Raw genomic sequence first — 22435 nt, 5'->3', positions numbered from 1 at the left:
CTTCAAGTAAAGGGGTACTTTTTTCAAGGGATCTTAACCTAAGTTGTCAACTTGTCTTTGTAAAAGATATCTGATAGCAATATTTCAATATAATTTGTTTTTTTTAATTTTATGCATTTAAGAAAATTATTCTGAGAAGGGATTCGTAGGCTTTATCTGACTCCTAAAGTGTCCATGACATTAAAAAGTTCAGAACTGGGGGTGGCTAGGTGGTGCAGTGAATAGCTTACCAGCCCTGGAGTCAGGAGGACCTGAGTTCAAATCTAGCCTCAGACACGGTAACACAAAAACTAGCTGTGTGACCTTGGGCAAGTCACTTAACCCTAATTTCCCTCCAAAAAGCAACAAAAAATTCAGAACTTCTGTTTTAGAATATAGAATGCTGAAACAGAAAGCAACCTTAGATATGTGAAAACATCTAAAAGTGACTCAAAAGCTAATCTCAACAATTTGATGGGGAATGACAAAGAGCACTCTGAGACTGTGGTCAGGCATGAGCCAGAGAATTTAGAAATGCCAACAATCAGAAATAATTCCTTCCTACCCCAGCTATCAAATGTCTCTGTTTTGTCTAGCTTTGTTTTGTTCTGTTTTATGTTTGGAATTGCTTCCATTTGAATTGGAGCTTCCATTACATGTTTCCTCAGCTGGTCCCGCATGTCCTACATAAGATTTTAGAATCATCGATTTAGAGATGAGAGGTCTCCAAAAATAATTGAGTCCAATTTTCTCATTTTACGTGACTTATTTTCAATATTTCTTGCCAAAGGCCTGTCCAAAGCTCCTATTTCCACTAGTATCTCTGGAAATGACCCTTCCCACATTTTTATTTACCTCTAAGTTTGAAATGTAGAGCTGCTCCTCTCCTCCTCTCCACTCCGTTCTTTCTGTTTTTGAACAAAAACTACTTTAAGCATACTTTCTAGTATGTCTTCATGGTTTGAGGGAGCACTAAATCAATTATTATCCCTGCCTGGCCTATCTACTGGCTTTCTTTATGGCTAAAATTGGTTTTCCTTAAGCTATTTTACATAATTACTTTTGTTCCTATGCTATTTGTCTTCTTTATTCATAAATTTTTATGAAATATTGCCTGGCTTGAGAGAATATTTCCCTCTCCACTCTAAGACCATGACATTATTTTGAATAGAGGGAAGCACTATATTTCTAGTTCTACAGTAAATGCCTGTGATCACCTGTTAACCATGGGTGGTTCCAAATGATCAGCCACTGGATCTGGATGCCAGTTTAACTCTCCATCTCCACAATCTTCCCAAAATTGTTCCTCAGGGGATCTTTTAAATCCCTGAAGTCATTTAAATCTTTATACAGAACTGTGTGGAAGTTAACAACTTTCAAAGCTTTAGGGATGTTGTAACCATCTAATTATATCAAACTTATTAAGTGGCTTTAATTGATGACACAACAAATCAAGTGCAAAGAGGAAAACAATTTCAAATTTCTTCTTGCCAAATAAGTGGAATGACACAATTATGTACGACTGAGCAGAAATCCCCCACATCTCTCTTACATCTCTGAGTGTTGTTAGCTAGAGAAGACTAATTCAAACTTACTATTATTTTCTTATGTTGACCTACTTCTCAATAGCTCTAAACTAACACACAATTAGCATATACAACAAGAATGTCGTAGGAGTCCAGCTTCCAGGCAAGAACAGAATTTGGCCATCTATAGTTATGGGTGAAATAGTTTTCATGAGGACAAAATGGAGAGATGTGGACTGTATGAGTACAATTAGAAGAATTTAGAACTGATTAAAGGACTGGACCCAATGAGTAGTGAATACCATACTGATGTTAGCCAGTCAGGTGGAGTCTAGGAGACACCAAAGATCTGTTTTTGGCCCTGTGTCCTTCAAAATTTGTATAAGTGATTTGTGTGCTTATCAAATGTGATAAGCACATATACACACATGTTAATTATGTAGACTTGAGAGAAAGAGATGATATGTACAGTTACAGAGATGAGATCCAAAAAATTCTTATGGACTAGATAAATGAGTGAATGAATAACACATTTATGAAGGGTTTACTATGTGCAAAACATGGTGATGTTTGGAAAAACAAAAAAAAATAAGATATTCCTTGCTCTCAAGAAACTAATATTCTAATAGGGAAGACAAAACATAGAGAAGTTATATGGGAAAATCCCATGGTCCTCAGTATGTAATGATAAAGCTAACGGATGCTTCTTTAATATCATTTCCACTGATAAAATTATATCAGTTTCTGATGTTCAACAAACTGACAGTACAAAATCCTCTGGGGACAAGAACTTTTATTTTCTGTGTCTTCAATAGATGTAGCTGTAGCACCTGCAGATAGCAATTTCCAGGCTGTATCTCCATAGGCACTGCTTCTCAGGATGATGGCAGAGAGAACTTGGATGGAGAGTTCCCAAGATTCTGGGTGAAGGGTCCTGATTTGTTTCCATAGAGCTCTGAGGGAAGATGGTGCTCTAAGTGGTGGTGGTGGCAACTGGCCTGCCTAGAACATGCAACTTTCTGTCTCTCCCCAGGGTGTCTTGTTGATGCAATTACACTGGCTTGCCAACCTCTTGAGTGCCAGTTGACAGTGGCAGGTAGGGATGGCTAATTCCTCTCCACAGAAGTTGCTTCCCTGGATAATGACTAAAGGCTGAACTAGAAGTAGGATTTGTGGGCTGGAGGGTGCTGATACTGTGATGATTCCTTAATCCCATGGTTTTACTGTTAAAAATAAATAAAATTTTTATTAAAAAATAAAACCAGACACCAACACCATCCACAATTTTCTTAGTAATTATACATATGTATGTATTTTAAAAGAAAGAATATAAAACTATATATTGACCACTGTTCACCAGTATTTACAATAAAGTAAACAATATACAGTTGTATAATATTCCAATGACTACAAAGTTATTTAATTTTTTGCCTGACTCCTGTGGAGCCAAGTGCCCAAATACTCGAAAGGCTAGTCCTACATTTTGAAGAGATGGGTTGGGATAAAGAAGGAAAAACATGCACATCAAGAGTAAAGAAGGCTGCCTAACATGGGTACATCTGCTTCCCCATTTATGCCCATAGTTAGGACCCCGCCATCCTCCCCCCCCTCCCCAAATGCCTGCCCTTTGTGCAGAATATGTATGTTCCAGCAGATGGGAGTGTATGTGTTACTACATGATTAAGAGAGGAGCCTTTGTTTAGTAAAAGAAGATGCTACACCCCTACTTTCTGAAGCAGGAAGTCCAAGTTTTTCTCTTTTTTTTTTAAATCATGGCCAAAACAGTTCTATTTTAACATTTCAAGTAAATGTTCAAACAAGTTCCGGCAGCATTTACCCATACGTTTCTAACGTAGGATTGGGCAACATCAACGATCAACATGTCTGATCTGTGGGGAGGCTGCCAACAAGCATGGATTTTATTCCACAAGTCTCGGCTTTCGTCTAGCCAGATATGACCAACGCGCTGTGGGGAGAGGATCACTTTCAGATAATAAATATGGAGTTGTCCTTTGCATCCACAGGGACGATGCTCACCACCACCTTAATAGGGCCCAGACACTGAGTGCTACATTACCGTGAACACTCCAGCAAGGTTGCAAATTGCCTACAAAATCATTCTGTTCAAAAACAGTGTTTGGAAAAGTGAAGGCAGCACTTTTTCTGCCAGCCAGGAAGAACAGGGTTTTCAGCTCCCTAGAACTGAGCAATAATGGGAAATGACTGCCTACTGTGACCTTTCAATGAATTTATTATTTCTAGGTGTAAAATGTAGCTTTTATTAGTAAGCTGGGTTTCAAGTGAATGTCAGATTTCTAGGCTGACACAACATTTGTCTCTGACAGCTAACCTTAGGCATACAAGGGGGCTAAACATTTCTTAGGATTTAGAGTAGTGACTACAGAAGGTATTAGTTTTTCTCTACTATGGAAGAAGTTAATTCCATAGTATCAAATGCTTTCTTCTGTGATAAATGTTAAGCAAATGCAGTGCTGTTGATGCAAAATAAAAACCAGCCCAAACGAAAACCAAACCAAACTAAACCAAAAACCTACCCAACTCAGTTCTATAGCTCACACTGCTAACAAATCAAAGAATGGAGTCGATATCCAGATTTTGTCATATACATATATACATATATTTGTGTGTATACATATACATATACACACACATACGCACACACATATATTAAAAGCAACATAAATGATTATTGTTCTTCATCTTCGGGACAGGAGTGCCAGGTCAGTCGCTTCTCGTTAAAGGCAATGACTATTTGAGGACATTTCATATTTGCTTCTTTGGCCAGCACCAAGTCAGCCTCATCTTTCCACTTCACGAGAAACATCAGCTCTCCACTGCTGTCCCCCGGCAAAGCCCTGCGGCTCGTGCTTCCTCTTTGACTTGCTGTCGTCAGACTCAATGACGGACAGAGACTTCCTCTTGGCTCCATCCTTCTCTTTCCCAGCCTTCTGAGAATTTAGAAAGGCTTCAATTAACTTTGGACAATCCAAGTTTTCCTCAGCCTCCCACGTGTTGTCGGCATCTGTGAATCCTTTCCATTTTAAGAAGTTCTCCACTTTCCAGTTCACCACTCGCAGGTCCAACACCTTCTCCACCACAAACTCTTTGGGCTCCGCCCCTTCCACTTTCTTACTCTAGCCATTCTGTTTTTTTCCCCCATCTTTTGCAATGTAGTTTTATTGGAGGGCATTATTTTTTTTTTAATTGCAGACGTGAAGAGCTTTTATGTCTTGGGCCGCCGTGCGGTCCCAGGAAAGGAGGACTGGATTGGGGGCGAGGAGGGCCCAGCCGATCAGGCTCGGGCTGGTGTGGGTGGGGCTAATAATGATATTTTAATCAATTCCTCCCCATCAGATATCATAACAATATTTTAGTCATTACCTCAACATCCTTTACTTTTCCATTCATTGTCACTAACGCTTTTTCTCATACTGTAATAGTTAAAGTATATCCATTCTGTTGTTTTTTTCCTCTTTGCATTAGTTCACAAAGATCTTTCTGAATTTCCTTCTATTCCTCACTTTTGTCTGTGTTAATTGTATTGTATTCTGCCACACAAATTTACACATTACTTAACCTTTCCTCTACTCTTGGAAATTTAGTTTGTTTCTGCTTCCCATTACTAATTTGAAAATCTTTAAACAGATAGCTCTTTTAAAAATGTAATAACTCAGAATATATTCCCAACATTAGATTTATTTGTTGTTCTAAGAATATGATCATTTGTAATTTTTTTCTTTGTCCTCCCAAGTTGTTCTCAAAAAGATTCTACAAGTTTGTAAGTGAACAAGTGTAACCTGTTCATCAACAATTCTGCCTAATTTGAGTTTCATTTACTTTAGGGATTTCTGTAAATTTGATAGGTATTAGGTGACATCTCAAAGTTGTTTAAATTTGCATCTTTTTGATTATTTGTCAAGTAGGGCATTCTGAAATCAATAATTTTTTTTTCTAAAATGTATTTGTATATTTTCATGATTTTTTCATTGGAGGCTGAGAATCACTTTCACAACTTTTAAGCATTTACTTAAATTTTTTAGATGTTAAGTTTGGTCTGTGATAAGGTTGTATCTATAGTTTCCATCAATCTCTTGTCTCCCATCTTCTCCTTCATACAAAGTAAATGAGAAAGAGGTTTTCTCAACACTATCCAGTTAACTTTTTTCAACAGCATAGACAATGATAGTCATCTATAATCACAGGAGGAATGGAATGCTGAATACAGTTCCTGGTCACCAGGTTCCATCTTAGGCTCTTCTTTAAATAGCTAGCCACTTCTGTGATTCCCCTATACCAAGAGTGCTAATCTCAGACTTAGTACATTAAGGGATGTAGATGCAGCTAAGTAGTGCAGTAGATAGACCACTGGGCCTGAAGTCAGGAAGACCCGAATTCCAATCTGGTCTTGGATACTTTCTACCATTGAATTCCTGGGCAAGTCATTCAAACTTTTTCTATCTTAGTCCCGTCAATGGTAAAATGGGGATGATAATAATTACCTCCTGGAGTGATTATGTTCCTTTTTCCTTCAGTTTCCTTAAGTATAAAATAAAGATAATCGTAGAATATCATTCTAGGATTGTTACTTTCTTTCCTTTTTACTTTTTTTTGTTATTTGAGAAATATTTTATGTGGCTATAATTCCATATTTTTACAATTATGTTAAGGGTAACTGGCTCTCTTCAAATCTGGCGGTGAGTTAGCAGGATGTCTACCTCCAAGCATAAGAAGACTGCTACCAGAAGAATGATTAGATGAGAACAACTTTTTTCCAACAACCATGAAGACAACTAAAGCAGGTGATATGGAGTGCTTTGAACTTGACCAGACATAAAAAATGCCACTGCATCTCGGGCCAGCATGAGTTGTCTTGACTTTTGTCTTGCCACTGGACTTTGATGGCTCTGGAAAAGAAAGGGATGCTGATCACTCTACATAACTCTGCCTCACTTATATACAATTCACATGTGAGTCAAGTTATCACCCCCAGGATGTCACTGGTCCTCTTAAAAAATGAAGGACAAACAACAACATATGTGTAAGGGAATCAAAGTTGGGATTTTTCTTTGCGATTGTATTATGTTTTATCTCCATTGTTGATTCTTGTAGTAGTATGTATTTGTAAATTTTCTTTAGTTATGTCCTGAAATACATCATCTAACATTTTTTATACTTTCGCAATCTTCTGAGATGTTGGAAAATTCAGAAAACCATAAAAGAAAAGCATTTTGGAGTACACTTATATGAAGATCAATGAAAGGAGGAACAGAAGTGATTTAGTAATTAGAGTGTACTACAGGACCCTGGAACAAAAAGAGGAAATGGGTGAATTGTTTAGGAAACACACCATAAACCTGGTTCATGGACCATCGTAGAAGTATGAAACATAGAAGTAGTTATGGGATCTTCAAATAACCACACATCTTTTTGAGCTTCCCCTCTCTATAGTAACTTTTTGGCTTGCATTAATGGCAATTTTATCTGTCAACATTTCAAGAAACCATCAAGAATTAAATTATGTTCTGTATCTGACTCTCACTGTCAGGGAAGCACTGTTGTTAAGGTAGAAATGGTGGGAACCCTGGGAAGAAGAGACCACTTGATCCTAAAATTTGTGACAGGGTAGGAACAGAAAACTGGGTACAGTCTGGACATAATTTTAGAAAGAGGAATCCAGAGGAATGATAGGCAGGATTTCATGGGTGAAATTATCCTAGGTGATATAGGAAATTCTGAAGGCACAAAGGAAAATAACTGCAATGAGAAGAAAATAGTAATTGTCTGAAGAGATGGATATGAATACTCAGGGAACTCACAAACCAAATTAGGTTTTAAAATAAATGCAGCAAAGATAGAAATAAGACAAAAAATTAGGATAGGGATTGTGATTGGACCTGTGATTTCGTGTTACAGGGAACTGCCTAAAACAATGCAGATTTACATCTTCTCTACAGTATATAAAGGTAAGGATATATCCACATCAGATCTGTAGATGATACAAAGGGGGTAGAATAACTGACATGGAGGGTCCAAGAAGCAGGATCCATAAGGAACTTCAAAGTTTAGAGCAATACAGGTCTAATAAGAAGAAATCCAATGGTGATAGGTAAATAGTCAAGCCAACAAGTATTTACTAATGATCCATTTTGTGCCAGGGGCTATATTAAGTCTTATATTTGAGTTTTAAAACTCAACTTTACAATTACAAGGAATAGGAGGAGAAGGAGGAGGCATAAAAATGATCTGGGATGTTTAGCAGACTAAAAGACTAGTATGAGTAAATGTTGTCCCAAAAACCCCACAGAACCCTCCAATAATATTTGGAGCTGCATTAAGAGAGACATAGCTTCTAGGAACAAGGCAGTTACTGTCCCTCTGTACTCTGTTGGACTCTGGAGTACGGTTTTGGGCACCACAGTTTTAGAAAGACATTGGCAAGTAGGGGAATGTGTATTATTCTGAAACAATCTGGAATGTTGCTTTAGTAAGTAAACCAGTCATTATAGTAGATTCTCAGAGAAGGTTAAATTCCAAATATTATATATATATGTTGAAGCTCTGAAGTTAGTGCTTCGTTCATAACGGCAAACATTCTACAGAGAGTAACTGACTACTTTTGCCCTCAGGTTTTTAGGACTAGTCCTGAGGGGTTTGAAGGTAGTTTTATAATAGTTTGGTGAATAAGTTCTCAAAGGTCTACTTTCTCCTATGACAATAAGCTGATATCATCAGTCAGCAAAACTTTAACAGCTTTTAGAAATGGGATATGTATTAAAGTGGTATAGTAAGAAGAGTGGCAAAAAAGTCTCCTTTTATATGTTCTCTGCTCCCCCACCCCTATCTAGTCTTTGACACACTTTCCCACAAATAATTACAGAGTCCAGGGAAAAATGGACTCAAGTTTAGTGAGTACATGTGATAACAAAGGGATAACTTATAGGTCCTGGTTGAAACTTTTCTTTCCCCTTAGTGAGGGAAATTCATGAAATTCCCATAGGCATGATTCCCATTAGTCGAAGCTTTTCTGCAGGGCTCTTTGTAGAGTTGTAAAGTTGCCTCTCCTAATTTGTGTCTAATTTGTCTTTGGTTTCCAATGCAGACAATATCACTAATCACTGCTATTCTGGGAACACTAGGAAACCAAAGAAAAATCCAATATCCCAGCCCTCTGAAGTTCACAAGACCCTTCTTTGGTCAAATAATAAAGGTGGAGAAGGGAAAGAAACAGAAACTAAGACCAAGGTCAATAACATAGGCTTCCCTCCCTCCCCCTGCCCCAAGTGACTTTTCTTAAGGAATAGTTGGAATAGATGTCCTATCACCAAACTGCTAGATACTCAAATCTCAAAGTCCAAACTAACTTGCTGGTTTTATACAATTCCAGAAATCATAACTAAGTTTCATCAAGCAAATAGAATATACTTCCTGTTGTACCTTTCTAGATGCTGTTGATTGATTGATTCAACAGAGGTACCTAGGTCTTTTTCATAATTAGTTCATAATTCAGTGGAGGAGATCTCATATAACAAGTGATTACTTTTACATGGAGGTGATTGATGTGTGTATGTATGTATGTATGCATGCATATGTATAGAAATGAATAATAGTTATAGATAGATATATTGATATACTTAAAGACACAAATACATGCCTATATATTTTCAGATTTGAATAATATTGTTAAAATCTTTTTTCAACCAATGATAACACAACTTCATAAGCTTTCCAAAAATAATGAGAATTTATGAACTTGTAGCACAAAACACAAAACAAAATATAAACAATCAACATATATTACATGAAACAAACATTTGTCGCCAATCATAACATTCATTCAATTGAGTTATTCAGATAAATACTGTATACACAACCCTTTTATTGAGTCATTTCATGTTGATTGCACTCAAAAGTCACCAAGTTGCAAAGGTGTGTCAAACTGTCTATCACTTATGATCCACAACAAAGATCAAATATACAGGAATAATAGTTACTTCCCCTTCCCACTAAGATTTCCTGCTAGAGGCATTCCCAAATAATCAGCACCAAACACTTATCAAGTTCTACTAAGGGATATGTATTGTGCTAGTTACTGAGTACACAAAGGAAAAATAAAAGAAAAATATGTCTGATTTCAAGGAACCTACATTCTATAGGGTGAGATGTTTGCCTTCAAAGGCCTATTTAGAATAAATACATAAAGTCTAAATACAAAATAAATAAATAGCTAAGTGCAAAATAGTGAGAACAGTTTACGGGATCAGGAAAGATATTGTACTGAAGGTAATATGAATTTTAAAAGTAATTTTTGTAGTTTTATTTCAAATATAGTATCTATCCTATAGTAATTTAGAAATCCAACAAGTCTGTACTTCTTTGTAATTTAAATTGGATAAAACTAAAATAACAAATACAATAAATATGCATTAGCTATGTGAAAGAGGCAAATTCCTCAAAAGAATTTACTCAATATCTGTTGTTCCAATATGGTAATAGTAGCTACATTTTCCAACTGGGATTCCAACTTTTGTGAAATTAAACTTGAAAATTGTAGGAAGTCTCACTAATTCTCTGCAGAAAAATTGCCGATTCAACAAATTTCCTCTCCTAGAAAATTTCTAACAGGTTCAAGTAGTTCTGGTTTTTTTTCCTTGTTTACTGGTCTTATTCCTCCTGAAAACCTCAATAATTTAATAAGCATTTATTAAGTGCCTACTACATACAAGGCACTTGTTAGTCTATGGGATATAAATACAAAAGTGAAACTGTTCCTGCCTTCAAGGACTTTATATCTTCTTGGGAGAGACAAAATATCTTCTTGGGAGACTAGAGGCCAAGGAAGGGACTTTTGGTATAAAGCAATGATAAAGTGAATAAATGGGCAAAGGGCAATAGATTGTTTTTGCTATTTCTCATAGAAATGGTGATAATGAGATGAATCTAATATGAAACTTAATGGGAAAAAATATAAAATCACTGGGTTCCAAAATTCCCCTTCACAAGTTCTCAATGTTCCCATGTTATTACTGCATTGAAATCTATCCAAAAAGGTCTATGAATTTCAGTGAACTACAAACATTACTAATGTTATACAATAACTAAATAAGTCATGAAGATTTTAGTATTCATTCAGAGAGGTATAATGCCATGAATGGAGAGGTTATAATGTTAGGATATTCATCTCTTCTCATACTGTCTCTGTAATATTAAATTGTGCATAGCATATTTTAGAAGAGAGGTTGATAAGTTACAAAGTGTAAAGGGAAGGGAAACTAAGATGAAGGGTTTGGAATTTTTACCATATTGGAATTGATTGAAAGAAATGAGGATATGTAGCTAAGAAGAATTAGAGGTAACATGATATTGAAGGGCTATCCTATGTATGAAGGATTGGATTTGTTCTACTTCTCCCTATTTAGAAGAATTAAGACAAAAATAAAGTGTATAAGTCTTTACCATATGCCAGGCACATAAAACTAAGAGCAACATCTGGAAGTTTTGGAGAGTTACACAGGCTTGATGTAGAGAAAATTCCCTTACAATTAAAGATGCCAAAATGGTATTGATTGTCTCAAGGTAGTGAATCTCCTATGTGAAATTTGGATGCTGGATATAGATTGGATTCATGAATTGTACCAGAAGACCATTGAGATTCCTTCCAAATCTGAGATTCAGTGATTCGTCAATTCCTATAATACTGTAACTTCTTGAACCCAGGGACCATTTAATTTATGTCCACTTATCTTTTATATAATTTAAGTCTTCATAAATGTGTTGAGCATATACATGAATGCATAGATATATTCTATAATACTTTCCAAAAAGTTCTTGGATTTTAATAACAACTTAGACTAATTCTTCTAAATCTAAAATTGGGCAACTACAAGCATCATTTTTCTTTCTTTTTGGGAGGGGAGTTAACCAAATGAGGTTTACTTAGCTGTATTGGGGGGAACAATATTCAACAAGGATATTCAACAAGTACAACACACTGATTCATCTGATAACAGCTTCTTAGTCTTGGCATACTATTGATCCCAGGTCAGAAGCTTGAGTCTTACAATCTTTTGTCTATCGTTTTTCTAATTGCCAGTATATGAGCACTGTTAATGGGTGTGTGTTTATGATTTATTTTAACAAAAGTTTCTATAAACCTCATGAGTCCAACAGACAGAATTGCAGAGGACCCATGGCAGGAGACTCTATAGAGTGGAATTGTGCCTCAAATGAGGTACATATATACCCTGTATGGAAAGGAAGGGTTCACATATTAAATTTTGCCATGACAATATTGTATTTAATAACAGGAATGGCAATATTTGAATTCAAAGAGCAACATCCAAGACACAAAACCAACCCATCATATGTCTTCTATCAGGTCACATTCTCTTCAAGTACAGGTTTCTCAATAGGAGTTTCTCTACAGCACCTTTCACTTCTTTGTTCCTCAGACTGTAGATAATGGGGTTCAGCATTGGGGTGATGACCCCATAGGACAACCCAAAAATCTCATCAAAAATCTTGGTGTCTTTAGACTTGGGCTTCATGTACATGAAAAGGGCTGAGCCATAGAATAAGATCACCACAGTCAGATGGGCTGAACAGGTGGAAAAGGCTTTCTTCCTCCCTTCACTAGAGTTGATCCTCAGGATGGTGGAGAGAATGAAGACATAAGAAAAGAAAATGAGTAGCAGAGGAGTGAGTAAGTAGAGAATACTTCCGACTGTCAGGAGTAAAACATTAATGGAAATGTCTCCACAGAGAAGCTTGAGAAGAGCCAAGATTTCACAGGTAAGGTGATCAATGATATTCCCACAGAAAGGCTTTATCAGGGCAAGCACAGAGGGTAGCAGGGTATTAAAACACCCTATTATCCAGGTCCAAGCTGCCATCTGAATACACAGTCCATTGTTCATTATTATGGTGTATCTCAAGGGATTACAGATGGCAACATATCTGTCAAAAGCCATCACTGCCAGGAGAATGCATTCTGTGCACCCCAAGCCAAGGGAAAGAATCATCTGCAATGCACATCCAATGAAGGAAATGGATTTTCTCTCGGACATAACAGTTATCAGCATTTGAGGGATAGAGGAGGATGTGTAACAGATATCCAGGAAGGAGAGGTTTCCAAGGAAAAAGTACATAGGGGTATGAAGGTGGGGATCCAGGATGCTGATGATAATCAGCATGCTGTTTCCTAACAAAATCATCAAGTACATCACCAGGCACACGAAATAAAGAAACATCTGGAGGCCTGGGTAATGAGAAAGCCCGACTAGAAAAAACTCAGTCACGGCTGTGTAATTCCCCTTCTCCATCTTATTTTAACTGTGCCACCTGCAAAGTGTAAGAAAGAATACACCTCAAAGCAACTGCAATGAACAGGAATAGTGAATAATTGTAATATATTCATAATCAGCTTCATACTTTGAACTATAAACTTAACCCATTTCCCAATTTTTGTTTTACTTTTATTTCCACTGACAAGTACACTGGATTTAGTACTAGACAGGGATTTTAGTAAAAGGGTAGGAAGAGAAGTTAAATTACAATAGACTAAAGAATGAGAAAATGGGACAGCTAGGTGGCGCAGTGAGTAAAGCACTAGCCCCAGATTCAGGAGGACCTGAGTTCGGTCCTGGCCTCAGACACTTAACACACACACACACACACACACACACACACACACACACACAGAGGGAGAGAGAGAGAGAGAGAGAGAGAGAGAGAGAGAGAGAGAGAGAGAGAGAAATAGCCATAGCCGTGTAACCTTGGGCAAGTTACTTAATCCCAATTGCCCTCCAAAAGGCCAAAAAAAAAAAAAAAAAGGATGAGAACATGGTGAAGAACAAACAAACCACGTATATTATATCTTCTAGGAGTTTGACAATCCAAGATGAATTAGATATATTCAAGGCAACCATGCTAGGGAATGGGCACGTACAAAGACCCAAACAATCCTTGCCTTTGAAGAGTCTATGTTCTGGTGATCTCTCCGTAACCTAGACCCTTCCAAGATTTTTGGTTTTCTTATACCTTATCCTACCCCCAATTCTCTGAGATTCAGTGATACCAGCCTCTTTGTTGTTCCTCTCACATGATATTCCAACTTCTGATTCTTTTTACTGGCTTTCTCCCATGTCTAGGAATCTCTCTCTCCTTATCTCTGTCTCTTAACTTCCTTGGTTTCCTTTAAATCTCATTGAAAGCCTCTCTCTTTATAAGTTTTGTCTGATCTCCTTTAGTGCTAATACCTTTCTCCTATTGATTATCTCCAATTTTCACACACACACACATTATGCATAGTTGTTTGCATTTTCTCTCATATGCAAGAATATGAACTCCTTGGGAGAAGAAACTGCCTTTCTCTGAGTAGTGCCTATCATAGTGTTCAGATAATAGGCACTAAAATTTTAGTTGACTGTCTGCCTGATGTTTAATCCAAAATGAACTGTATGTTGCTTTCTTTGGCTTAACAAGCTTTTTTGTTATAAAAGAAATTTCTATTGGGTGCAGATTTATTAGGTTGTGACCACATGGTTTTTTCAAAGCATCAATAAAACTTTTATTGCAAATGGGAATGTAGAAAAGGAGAAGATGGATGAAGATCAATAATGGTTTGGAGAAGTTGAGACAGCATAGGCCAGATGAAACTGATGTCAGTAATGTAGGAAAGGTAAGGCCATGGGAACTTGTGTGGGACAATGGAAAGAGCACTGGCTCTCAAGTCAGAAGGTCTTTGTTCAAATCTCACCTCTGATGTTTGCCATCTGTGTGACCTAGCATGGTGGCTGAAAGATGAAAGGATTAAGGAAAACAAAGGTTTGATCTTCCAAGCATACCGATGTATTATGCAATGCATGCCAGTTACCTAACAAAGTGGAATCAGACTTCCTAAGCTTAAGCCTAGACCCCAGATATAGGGGGAGATGCATTTTTATGCAGTAAAAACAATTAATCAAATAAGACCAATTAATTAAAAGGAAACAATAGAACTGATTTCTAATTGGGTGAAAGCTTAGGGACTTTTCAGGTTGGGAGAAATAATGACAGCCAACAGGCACAATTCCTTGAAATCAGAAAAAAAGGCATCCCACTCCCCAAGTATCTGTAACTGATTGAGCGATACAAGTAAGTTTTCAGATTAAAACATATGGGTTGCTTCAGGCATGCTGTTGTAAGAAAACTCCTTGAATCAATCTTTGGATCTGACTGGGTTCAGCATAACCTAGGTTATGGTTAAGGTTACAGGGTCTCCAAGTAGCTGGTAGGGGTGGTCCAGCTTCTCAATTATGCAGGGCTAGGTTCAAACAATATAATATGGTTTTTCCCCAATTCACACAATTGAATAAAGTTTCCTTATGGGACAGAAGTTGGACTAGACCCAAAATGAATAGAAAGGAAACTGAGCTAGCTCCAGAACTGAGTCACAAGATGGTTGGTGTAATTCACTCAATTCCCACAATTAACCACTTACTCTCCTAATCTCCTCAATTCCCTCAATTTTCCTCACTTGAGGGAGTCAACTAACCAATCTGGGCCTCAGTGTTCTCATCTGTAAAATAATCCCTTCTAACACTAGATCCCAGAGTCTTTGATCTGTTAAAAGGGAAGGGGTGATGGTTCAATTGGGACTCGAATGAAAGAAAAACAATCAAGTGTTATACTATTTACTTTGGAATATATGATGGGAAGTCAATCAGAAGTGGATAAAAATAATGCTTTGTATCACTAAGGGCACATCTAAAGTTTGATAGCAGGGATCCAGTTAGAATGTTTTATGAATTTTGAGGTTATATGTCTTATTCTCTATAAAAATATGCCTCTTGAGGTTTCTGTAGTGGCCCATAATAATAAAGTAATAATAATGATAATATTACCTCTACTAATTAGCATTTGTGTAGTACTTTAAGACTTGAAGGGCTCTTTATGTGTATTATGTCTTTTTATCCTCACAACAACTCTGGGATGTATGTGTTGTTATCCCACTTTTCCAGATAAAGAAAGTGAGACAAGCAGAGAGATTAAGTAACTTGCCCAGGGTCACACAGCTGTTAAGTGTACGAGGTCATATTTGAATGGGGGCTTCCTTATTCCAGGTTCAGTATGCTATCTAATGTGCCACTGTATTTCCCTGGTCAGTGGGCACAGCCTCGTTTGTTCCCCTACCCATGAGGATTCATGTTTCCAACCTTACCAGGGGAGAGGGATGAAGATTACCTTGGGGTTTACTAATATATCATGTGTGAAAAGAACATGAGAAGTCAGAATAAAAGATCAAGAGGGTATATTCAAAGAGATAGGAGCAGAACCAGGAGAGTTCATGCAAATAATCAGTCAAATACGCCAGGCAGAGTGCTAGGTGGTGGGGATGAAAATACCCAAAACAAAACAGTTTCTGGCCTCATTTTTCACATTTAAATGTTTTCTTTCTGATAATAAGCCACATTGCTGAACACGTTTGAAAAGAGAAATGGAAGGGATGTAGGATCAGTCTCTCTGTGAAGCATGGACAGCAGTCTCTGGTGTAATTATGCTTGGTTTTGAATCCACCAGTAGAGAATTTTGGAATCAGAATCATAGAATGTTAGAGTCTGAAGAAATATTAGTGCATAGAATATAGTATGTCATAAGTCAGAAAGGATATTAGAAAATGAAACTTAGAATTTCAGACAATGTCAGAGCTGCAAAAGACCTCACAATAAAGAATGTTGAACCTAGAAGGAACTTCAGAATGCATATAATTTTATAGCCGAGAACACTGAAGCCCAGAGAGAATTTCCTACTTCTCTGTTCATTTTCCCTTCAGAATTATCTTCATCTTCCACTCCAAGTTTCCTGATTTAGTCCCATCTCTCTTACATAAACTCATAGAACACAGGATAATAGGATCTCAGATTTAGAACTGGGAGGGGCCTTAGGTATTAGTGAATAAAATTTCCTCACTTTACATGACATTTCTTTCAATATCCAGTCCCACTTCTCAGTTGCATTTCCATTTCTGAAAATAACCCTTCCCAAAACAGTTCCTACCATTTTAATTTACCTCAGTGTGAGATCCAGAACTCCTCCTTCCTGTCCTTTTCTTCCTCCACTTTCTCCTTTCTCTTCCTTCTCCTCCTTACTTAGCTGGTGCTCTTCCAGTTTTTTGAACACAGAATCTACTTTATGCACATTTCCAGAAATGTCTTGGTGGTTTGAAAGAGCACCAAACAAATACATGGGCCACCTGTTTTGACTATGTATTTGTCTTATATGAGGCTACCAATGCTTTTACTATGGGCTCTTGACATCATTACTTTTCTTCTGCCACTGTTTTTAATTATTCTTAAAATTCACAATTACCATGAAACATGACCAAGATTGATAGAATGCTACCACTTCTATTATAAGGCATGGCATTAATTTATGTAGAAAATACTACTGATCTTCAAGCTGTGCTTCAAATGCCTGCTCAGTCTCTGCATCCCAGATAGTTCTAAATGATCAGCCATTAAATCTCGATACAAATTCTTCATCGTCCCATCATCCCTTCAGTGTTCCTCAGAGAATCTTAGTAATCCCTGAAGTCATTTAAAGATTTACATAGGAACTGTGTGAAAGTTAGCAACTTCAAAGCTTTAGGGAAGTTTCAACAGAAGATCTAATTAAGCCAAACTTATTAAGTTGTTTTGATTGATAGCATAATAAATGAAACAAAATAGAGATAGTTTCAAGCTTCATCTTGCTAAATTCAGTGGGAAGTATCCATAACTATCCACCTGATTCAGCCTAATTCATCCAGGCAACAGAACTAGTGTTCTTGGTCTCAAATTTGTGTCATCGATGAATATGATAAGCATACAAGTCATTGATTTAAAAAATTACTGGAGTCAAAGCAAAGGATTGGGAACTTTACACTGGATGCCCCCTTTTAGTTGACGTTAGTTCAGTAATAATCACTCATAGGGTCCAGTGCTTCAATCAGTTATGAAGCCATCCAGGTCTGTCATCATCCATCCTGTGTCTCTCCATTTTGACCACAAGAAAAACACAAAGTTCACTCAACTATAGAGACTAAATAATCTAGAAAAGACTAGAAGATGGACTCATGATACAGGAGACATTGGTCAACTTTAGGGTTTGCAGAGCACTTACATATATTATATCTTTTTATTATCACACTCTCCTCACTACTCTGGGATGTAAGTGTTATTATCTGCCTTTTACAGATGAAGAAACTGAGACAAATAGATTTAACCCACTTGCCCAGGGTCCCATAGCTAGTAAGTGTAGAGGCCACATTTGAACTGAGGTCTTCCTTACTCCTGGTTCATCCCTCTGTCCAATGTGCCACTATGTTTCTGCAGTCAGGAAACAACTGCCTCATTTACTCCCTTATTCATTATCCCCTGATTTTTTGCTTTGACTCTTGAGCAATTTTTTAAATCAATAATTTGCATGCTTATAATATTCAAAGATGACACAAAGTTGAGACCAAGAACTCTAGCTCAGTTGAGTGGCAGAATTAGGATTAAAAAACGATCATGAAAGATCGTTTTAAAAATTAAATTAAAGATTACTCTTTGGGGCGGCCAAGTAGCACAGCGAGTAAGAGCACCGGCTCCAGGGTTGAGAAGACCTGGAGATCGAATCCTGGGTTCAGACACTTAGCACCCACCCAGAAACACCTGGCCGTGTAACCTTGAGCAAGTTACTTAACCCCAATTGCTTGGGGGCGGCCAGGCTCAGCGAGTAAGAGCACCGGCTGTAGTGTCAGGATGACCTGGATCAAATCCGGGCTCAGATACTCAGCACCACACCCAGACATAACTGGCCGTGTAACCTTGAGCAAGTTACTTAACCCCAATTGCTTTAAAAAAAAAAAAAGATTACTCTTTAATTGTCTGTATTACTGTATAATGGTTTGGACTTTGGCCTTAGAATTAGAGCTTTTTGTTTACTACATTGATATTGTCTCTAAAAGAAGAAAGATAAGAAAATGGGAAAATCATATAGCTCAACCATTGTATATTTCTGCTAAGACCACTTATCTAAACTTGTAATATTATTTTAATTAATAAACTAATCATTATATATGATCCTCAGAGAAGACATAACATCCAGTGTTAGCTGTGCATCATACTTCATGTCCCAACTGTACTGTTAAATATTTTCTTAATGTGACTATTAAAAATAATAGCTAACATCTAGATAGAACTTACTACTTACCAGGCATGGTGCAAAGCACTTTCCAATTATTATCTCATCTGATTCTCACAACAACCCTCAGAGTTAGGTACTTTTATTACCCCTATTTTACCGATGAGGAAACTGAGGCAAACAGTGATTTAAATGACTTGGCCAGGGTCACACAGATAGCAAGTATCTGAGGCTGCATTCAAACTCAGATCATCTTGACTTTAGATCTAGATCTACTTTAGATCTTTAGATCTATCCACTGTGTCACTTAGCTGCCCAGATTTATAAAGTTTACCAAAATTGTAATGCCAAGAACTTATGAAAATGCTGCACAAAAGCATAGGGGAAAAGTTAAACGATAAAAGAATCCACAAGACAAAAACTTACTGTCAATTATAAGATCCTAATTCCATTGAAGAAATGTGAAAGTTATCTATATGAATGAAATACAGCATATACACATATTTATATGGAAAGTGATAGTGTAAGGAGGATTTGTGACTTTTCACAACTATTAAACATCACTTTTTATTGTATGAATTGACAAACAAATTTTTATAACTAATCTTCACTAGAATAGAAAATTTCTCTTTATTTATTGATATCTTTTAAAAAGGCATAGTAGATAAAGAATTGGCTTAAAATTCAGGAACACCTGGGGTCAGTTCCTGCCTCTCATCTACTGGTTGTATGACCCACTGCAAGTAACTTAACCTCTCCATGGTCTAAGTAACTCTCTGAGAAAACAAGTTGTAAGGGTGGCTATGTGGCACAGCGAATAGAGCACCAGCCCTGGAGTCAGGAAGACCTGAGTTCAAATTTGGTCTCAGACACTTAACACTTAGTAGCTGTGTGACCTCGGACAAATCACTTAATCCCCATTACCCTGCCCTCCCCCTCCAAAAAGCAAAAAAAAAAAAAACCCCAAAACAAAAAAGGTGTAAAGAAAGTGATGACTTGCTTTGGTAGGAGGACTTTTTTCATTAGAGGGTTCTCTTTAACAGGGAATATACAATTTTATAAATGATCTTTCAAGTTTGTGTGTGTGTGTGTGTGTGTGTGTGTGTGTGTGTGTGTGTAGAGGAATCATAGATTTAACAAGCACCAACATTTCAATAAACAGAGGATTGTATTTTAAATTGTGACTTGTTATGTCTAATCTTGTGAGTATATTGCATTTGACACAACAGTAATATGGCGTTTCACCTTTTGTTTTCCACTCCTGAACTTCCTTCTATTCTCTTCTGTGTATTTTAAAAATATTTCATTCACGCTCATTTCTTTCTTTTCTTCTTCCTTTTGTATATTTTTCATTATCCAATAACTCTTTCCCCAAATTGAAGCCTTCCCTTGCAACCAAAAATGTAGTCAAGCAAAATACATCAACACATCGGTTACTTTGGTTAATTGATATTTCATTCTCTGAAGAGTTCTTCAACTCTTTGCCAAGACCTAGGAAGCATGCTCTATTATTAGTGTTCAGATGTCATGATTGGTCACTTCATGGAGCTCTGAAGTCTCAGAGTTGTTTTCCATTACGTTCTTATGATCGTCATGTCAATTGTTCTTTTAGTTCTTCTTATTTCCACAGCACACAAAATTTGAGAGCTTGGAACCATTTAGTCCAACCCATATATGAAGGAATCATTACTATAATATAATAGTTTTGAGTCAGCCTGATACAGCAAAATAAGCACTAGCTTTGGAATTAAATAAGCTCAGTTCAAATCCTAACTCTGACCCTTGTTCCTATGTGACATTGGGAAAGTCTTGTTGGGTCTCAGTTTCCTTACTTGTAAATAAGGATATTGTACTAGGTGGTCTCTGTGGTTCCTTCCAGGTCTGCTGCCATGATCCTAGGATTCTTCTTTTATATTATAATTTGTTTATGATATTTTCGTCATGTATCCATTTGGACCTTATGTGGTATGTGTGGTGAGTAGTTGGCCTTACTGGGAGTGGAGAACCTGCAGTCTCGAGGCCACATGTGTCCCTCTAGATCCTCAAGTGCGGCCTTTTGACTGAAACCAAACTTCAAAGAACAAATCCTTTTGGGCTGCAATTGAGGACCTAAAGGGCTACATTGATCTCGAGGTTGCAGGTTCTCCACACCTGGGAATCCAATATACTGCCAGTTCACTTTTATATTTCTGAGAAATTTACACTGAAAAAGAAGTCTTTATTCCAGTTTTAAGGGTCATGGATTTTATTGAATAGTATGCTATGATGTTCAATTTTTTCTGGGTTTTGTATACCTAATCTGTTCCCCTGATTAACATTTTTTAAGCCAGTATCAAATAATTTGATGATTACTGGTTTATTCTGTAGTTTGAGATATGGTACTGTACTCATTGATAGCTTGTCCTTATTAAAACCCTTATTGAATTATTCCTCTTTCATAAAGCCTTTCTCCACCCTGATCTAACACTATAATTTCTTTATCCCATATAGCCCAAATATATCTTAAATTTAATTTTCAAAATTATCTCTTCAATTCATTGACTCTCCTTTACAAATAAGCACTATATCCACTAAGCTGATATCCAAAGTAAACTCATATTTCTAACTTGGAGGAAATTTCCATTCTTTTAAGAGATTTCCTGCCCACTCTGAATATTTCCATGGGATTAATGAAGAGGCTTCCTACCTTACCTACAAGACCTGTGTCATTTTTCTTCACAGAAACAAAGGTCTGTCTTAATTTCTTTTGTACTCTTTGTTGATTTTTAAAATATATATTTTAATTACATGTAAACTTTTAAAACACCCATTAAAAATGTATTCCAAATCCTCTTCCTTCTTCCCTTCCCCACTATTTGATAAGGCAAGAAATTTAATATAGGCTATATGTGTGCAGTCATATAAAACTTATTACCATATTAGTCATGTGAAAGAAAATATAGACAAAAAAGGAGAAAAATAAATTTAAAAAATATTCTTGGATCTGTAATTATTTCCATCAGCTCTTTCTCTCGAGATGGATAGCATTTTTCATCATGAATCCTTCAGAATTGTCTTGGATTATTATATTGCTGAGAATACTTAAGTCATTCTCAGTTGATCATCATACACTATTGCTCTGTGTATGATGTTCTCCTGGTTCTGCTCACTTCACTTTGTATCAGTTCATGCACATCCTCCCAGGTTTTTCTGAAAGAATTCTACCTGTTATTTCTTATAGCACAACAGTATTCCATCACAATCATTTACCAGAACTTGCTCAGTCATTCCCCAATTGATGTGCATCCTCTCAATTTCTAATTCTTTGCTACCACAAAAGGAGATGCTAAAAATATTTTTGTACATATAGATCCTTTTCCTTTTTAAAAATTTCATGGCTCGGTGGCACAGTGAATAGAGCACCAGCCCTGGAGTCAGGAGGACCTGAGTTCAAATCCGGCCTCAGACACTTGACACACTAGCTGTGTGACTTTGGGCAAGTCACTTAACCCCAATTGTCCTCCAAAAAGCAAAACAAAAATATTTCATTGGGGTACATACCTAGTTGTGGTACTGCTGAACCAAAATGTATGCACAGTTTTGTAACCTTTTGGGCATAGTTTCAAACTGTTCTTCAGAATGGTTGGATCAGTTCACAACTCTATCAAGGGTACATTAGTGTCCCAATTTTCCCATATCCTCTCCAACATTTATCATTTTCCTTTTCTGTTACATTAGTTAATCTAATAGGTATGGAGTGATACCTCAGAGATTTTTTAACATTTGCA

The 22435-nt window shown here is 36.9% G+C and overlaps 1 protein-coding gene and 1 pseudogene across 1 annotated transcript; both read right to left on the bottom strand.

The window, feature by feature from the left end:
* Positions 1-4212: 4212 nt before the first annotated feature.
* LOC138143461 (chromobox protein homolog 3 pseudogene) lies at positions 4213-4716 on the bottom strand (annotated as a pseudogene).
* A 7186-nt stretch (positions 4717-11902) lies between these two features.
* On the bottom strand, positions 11903-13082 carry LOC138143454 (olfactory receptor 13D1-like). Its single transcript, XM_069064712.1, has one exon. The coding sequence runs from the start codon at positions 12842-12844 to the stop codon at positions 11903-11905; it is 942 nt and encodes a 313-aa protein (XP_068920813.1). The 5' UTR covers positions 12845-13082.
* Between the last annotated feature and the right edge of the window lie 9353 nt (positions 13083-22435).

This window comes from Petaurus breviceps, unplaced genomic scaffold (genome assembly GCF_028583685.1).
Source record: "Petaurus breviceps papuanus isolate PSGF00001 unplaced genomic scaffold, PetGlider_PUasm1.0 138, whole genome shotgun sequence".
Taxonomy (NCBI): domain Eukaryota; kingdom Metazoa; phylum Chordata; class Mammalia; order Diprotodontia; family Petauridae; genus Petaurus; species Petaurus breviceps.
Note: the sequence above shows the minus strand (reverse complement) of the source record. Positions and strands in the feature narration are given on the sequence as shown.

Bases quoted from the DNA above. Each gene is read 5' to 3' on its own strand.
- LOC138143454 (XM_069064712.1), bottom strand. From the start codon at position 12,844: ATGGAGAAGGGGAATTACACAGCCGTGACTGAGTTTTTTCTAGTCGGG.